This window comes from Lampetra fluviatilis, chromosome 66, assembly GCF_964198595.1.
Source record: "Lampetra fluviatilis chromosome 66, kcLamFluv1.1, whole genome shotgun sequence".
Lineage (NCBI taxonomy): Eukaryota > Metazoa > Chordata > Hyperoartia > Petromyzontiformes > Petromyzontidae > Lampetra > Lampetra fluviatilis.
In genome coordinates, this window is record NC_136340.1 from 6,262,832 (window position 1) to 6,268,279 (window position 5,448).

A 5,448-nucleotide genomic window follows, 5' to 3' on the forward strand; every position below is an offset into this window, starting at 1 on the left:
ACTTTACCTAAAGACCCAAAGAATATGAATTCCTGCAGTCACGAAAGCTTTAAGTCAAGATTTAATCTCCATCTGTTCCATCTCACTCCCTTCTATCCCATGGGTGGACTAATCTCCATCTGTTCCATCTTACTCCCTTCTACCCCGTGGATGGACTAATCTCCATCTGTTCCATCTCACTTCCTTCTACCCCATGGGTGGACTAATCTCCATCTGTTCCATCTCACTTCCTTCTACCCCGTGGGTGGGAGTCAAGAAGGAGCCGAACCCCCGGGAGAAGGCGGTAGAGAAAACCGTGACGTTTTGAAACATCGTACTCAATGGCAAATGTTGTAGGTTTACTTGCCATTACACCCATGTGCTGAAGTAGAAACGAATTGGCACGTTTTGGTCACGTGACAATTGGCTGTGCTGGGTGGCGGTGGGTGACGATTATCTGAACCGCGACTACCCGGTACGGTGTGTGGTGAACATCAGTGCTGGGGAGACAAAGGTGGCCGGGCATTGACCACCCCCACCCCGGCCTTCGTGATTCACTTCTGCCACTCGCTAATGGCGCTTGCCCCCAAAAATGTTCCCCAGAGGCTACACGGAGCAAACCTTTGCCTTCGCCCCCGTAACAAATCCACATCACGCCACGACGTCGACTTAGACCATGCACGCACCCCCCCCCCAATACCCCCCTGCTACCCTTGCCCACCGCTCCCGGACCACGGCATCACCACCGGGGCGGCCCGCAGCTTCCTCCAGCGAAGGCCTCGCAGCCACGGCGGCCACATGGAGGCCACGGCGCGGCGGATGCCGCCCGTGCGAAGGCCGTAGATGACGGGGTTGAGGGCCGGCGGCACCGCGTAGAAGACGCAGCCGAGGCCCTGGCGCACGGCGCCCGGGATGACCGCGAGCTTGTCCAAGCGGTTGTAGAGGATGACGAAGACGACCGGCGCGTAGAAGACGGCGAGCACGAGCAGGTGGGTCACGCAGGTGCGCAGCGCCTTGTCACGGCCGCGGTCGAACGTCGCCGAGGGCGTCGAGATACCGCCGCCGCCACCCGCCACCACTACCACCAACGCCACCACCACTTGGACCACCAACGCCACCACTACTACTGCCACCACTGCCACTGCAACCACCACCACCACTAGCTCCAACACTACTGCCGCCAACGCAACCAGCGCCACCACCACTACGACCACCTCGGCCACCACTAGCTCCAACACCGCCACCACCGCCGCCGCGGCCGACACCGCCGCCGTGGCGTCTCCGAGCGGCGACCGCCACCTCGTAGACGATGCTGCCATAGGAGAAGGTGACGACGGCGAGCGACAGGCCCACGGTGAGGAGCGCCTCGACGACTCCATACGCGTTGTTGGGGCTCCCGTCGACGCACGACATGGCGGTGAGCGCCGTGTTGTCGCAGTGCGCCGACTCCATCGTCGCCATCGTCGCCGCTGACGCCGACGACACCGACCACGCCGACGACGGCGTCTGCATGCACTCGGGCAGCGCGAGCCGCCGCACCATGGCGCCGAGGGCCGCCAGCAGGACGAGGGAGGCCGCCGCGGCCGCCGCGTTCACGGCGAGGGCCCGACCGTTGGTCGCCGCCGCGTGGTAGCGCAGCGGCCTGCAGACGGCCGCGTAGCGGTCGAGCGCCATCGCCGAGAGCATGAAGCACTCGAGCGCGCGGTAGAAGTGGATGGCGAGCATCTGGGCGACGCACTCGCCCACCGTGATGAGGTTGGGCGCCGCCAGGTCGTGCATGATGCGCGGCAGCGTGGCGGAGCAGCCGACGATGTCGCTGATGGCCAGGTTGGCGAGCAGGATGAACATGGGCCTGTGGAGGCGCGCGTCGCGGTAGATGGCGGCGCACAGCAGCAGGTTGCCGACGAGCGCCACCGTGTAGAGGAGGAGGACGACGGCGAAGACGAGCGGCCGCGTGCCGGCCGGCTCTCGCAGCAGGCCGGCGATCACGATCAGCGTGCCGGGGCCGAACGACCACGATGATGATGAGTTCGACTCCATGCTCTTGGCAGGGGAGGGGGTGTGGGGGGGGGGAGTCTGGTTTGGGTAGGGGAGGGAGAGGTGTAAGCGGCGTGGAGTTGAAAATGGTAGCCTCAGCTGCCTACACGTGGCCTGCTCTGTGACGTCATGAATCACGACTGACGTCATCGTCATCACCAATTAGGCGACCGTACATCGATCGACAATATTCTGGAGCAACGTATCATTGCCCACAGCCGTACGATGCCCATAGACTACCATTGTCCATAGACTACCATTGCCCATAGACTACCATTGTCCATACACTACCATTGTCCATAGACTACCATTGTCCATAGACTACCATTGCCCATAGACTCACATTGCCCATAGACTACCATTGCCCATAGACTCAAAATGCCCATAGACTACCATTGTCCATAGACTACCATTGTCCATAGACTACCATTGCCCATAGACTACCATTGCCCATAGACTACCATTGCCCATAGACTACCATTGCCCATAGACTACCATTGCCCATAGACTACCATTGCCCATAGACTACCATTGTCCATAGACTACCATTGCCCATAGACTACCATTGCCCATAGACTCACATTGTCCATAGACTACCATTGCCCATAGACTACCATTGTCCATAGACTCACATTGTCCATAGACTACCATTGCCCATAGACTACCATTGTCCATAGACTACCATTGTCCATAGACTACCATTGCCCATAGACTACCATTGTCCATAGACTAACACTGCCCGTAGAATATCATTGTCCATAGACTCACATTGCCCATAGACTCACATTGCGCATAGACGCACATTGCCCATAGACTAACACTGCCCATAGACTACCATTGCCCATAGACTACCATTGCCCATAGACTACCATTGCCCATAGACTACCATTGTCCATAGACTACCATTGCCCATAGACTATCATTGCCCATAGACTACCATTGCCCATAGACTACCATTGCCCATAGACTACCATTGCCCATAGACTACCATTGCCCACAGCCGTACGATGCCCATAGACTACCATTGTCCATAGACTACCATTGCCCATAGACTACCATTGCCCATAGACTACCATTGTCCATAGACTACCATTGTCCATAGATTACCATTGTCCATAGACTACCATTGTCCATAGACTACCATTGTCCATAGACTACCATTGTCCATAGACTACCATTGTCCATAGACTACCGTTGCCCATAGACTACCGTTGTCCATAGACTAACATTGCCCATAGACTACCATTGTCCATAGACTACCATTGTCCATAGACTACCATTGCCCATAGACTACCATTGCCCATAGACTACCATTGACCATAGACTACCATTGTCCATAGACTACCATTGCCCATAGACTACCATTGCCCATAGACTACCATTGCCCATAGACTACCATTGCCCATAGACTACCATTGCCCATAGACTACCATTGCCCATAGACTACCATTGCCCATAGACTACCATTGTCCATAGACTACCATTGCCCATAGACTACCATTGTCCATAGACTACCATTGCCCATAGACTACCATTGTCCATAGACTACCATTGCCCATAGACTACCATTGCCCATAGACTACCATTGCCCATAGACTACCATTGACCATAGACTACCATTGTCCATAGACTACCATTGCCCATAGACTACCATTGCCCATAGACTACCATTGCCCATAGACTACCATTGCCCATAGACTCACATTGCCCATAGACTCACATTGTCCATAGACTACCATTGTCCATAGACTACCATTGCCCATAGACTCACATTGCCCATAGACTCACATTGCCCATAGACTCGCATTGCCCATAGACTCGCATTGCCCATAGACTCGCATTGCCCATAGACTCACATTGTCCATAGACTCACATTGCCCATAGACTCGCATTGCCCATAGACTCACATTGTCCATAGACTCACATTGCCCATAGACTACCATTGCCCATAGACTAACATTGCCCATAGACTACCATTGCCCATAGACTCACATTGCCCATAGACTAACATTGCCCATAGACTCACATTGCCCATAGACTAACATTGCCCATATACTCACATTGCCCATAGACTACCATTGCCCATAGACTACCATTGCCCATAGACTCACATTGCCCATAGACTAACATTGCCCATAGACTCACATTGTCCATAGACTCACATTGCCCATAGACTACCATTGCCCATAGACTAACATTGCCCATAGACTACCATTGCCCATAGACTCGCATTGCCCATAGACTACCATTGCCCATAGACTCACATTGCCCATATACTCACATTGCCCATAGACTCACATCGCCCACGTTCCTTCGGAGTGGGGAGGTAGGAACATGGTTGGATAGCGCATTCGTGCATGACAGACAAGTATGCATGACAGACAGACAAATAATCCCTGGTGGTCAGTGTGGAACCTGTTGTTCCTACCTGTAATATGCACTGTCATATATTACTCCGTAAAGTATTTTTTTATTGGTCGGGGGGGGGGGGGGGTAATTGATATGCTTCATGTTAACCTAGAAATGCATTAATTTGTTTAATCTTTTACAAGGAATACATTTGCTTTTTTGGACAAACTGAATCACCTTAAGGCTGGGAATGTTTAAAGAAACACGAGGCAAAAAATATCCGCTTTTTTCATTTCAAGGCTTCCATTTTCTGAATGCAGCCATCCTCCCCCAGTTCCATTTTGTTAATGAAACATCGCCCGTCTCCTCATTGGCCCGAATCGCGGTGGTACCCCCCCCACCACTAACCCCCCCCCCTCTACCAACCCCAACCCACCACTCCCATTGGTCGGCGAAACCCCTCGAGCTCGATTAATTAAATAATTGTATTCGGTGCCCCCGAGCCAATAGGAGGGCTCTGGTGGGGTGGGGCTGTGGTATGCACGACAGACAAATAATCCCTGGTGGGCAGTGTGGAACCTGTTGTTCCTACCTGTATAAATTACCATTGTCCATAGACTCACATTGCCCATAGACTCACATTGCCCATAGACTACCATTGTCCATAGATTCACATTGCCCATAGACTACCATTGTCCATGGATGAACATTGCCCATAGACTCACATTGCCCATAGACTCACATTGCCCATAGACTACCATTGTCCATAGATTCACATTGCTCATAGACTACCATTGTCCATGGATGAACATTGCCCATAGACTCACATTGCCCATAGATGAACATTGCCCATAGATGAACATTGCCCATAGACTCACATTGCCCATAGATGAACATTGCCCATAGATGAACATTGCCCATAGACTCACATTGCCCATAGATGAACATTGCCCATAGACTCACATTGCCCATAGATGAACATTGCCCATAGACTCACATTGCCCATAGATGAACATTGCCCATAGATGAACATTGCCCATAGACTCACATTGCCCATAGATGAACATTGCCCATAGACTCACA

At 52.8% G+C, this 5,448-nt stretch overlaps 1 protein-coding gene across 1 annotated transcript; it reads right to left on the bottom strand.

Annotated features, from left to right (window-relative positions):
• Positions 1–686: 686 nt before the first annotated feature.
• LOC144952190 (olfactory receptor 51I2-like) lies at positions 687–2,019 on the bottom strand. Its single transcript, XM_078882594.1, has 2 exons — positions 1,218–2,019; positions 687–1,048 (listed from the first exon to the last, which is right to left on the bottom strand). Exons 1-2 carry the CDS (start codon positions 2,017–2,019, stop codon positions 687–689), a joined length of 1,164 nt encoding a protein of 387 aa, XP_078738720.1.
• Positions 2,020–5,448: the final 3,429 nt, after the last annotated feature.

Coding starts and splice junctions, on each gene's coding strand:
- LOC144952190 (XM_078882594.1), bottom strand. CDS start 2,019: ATGGAGTCGAACTCATCATCATCGTGGTCGTTCGGCCCCGGCACGCTG. Junction 1,049..1,217: donor CCGCGGCGGCGGTGGTGGCG/GTGTTGGAGCTA, acceptor TAGTGGTGGCGG/GTGGCGGCGGCGGTATCTCG.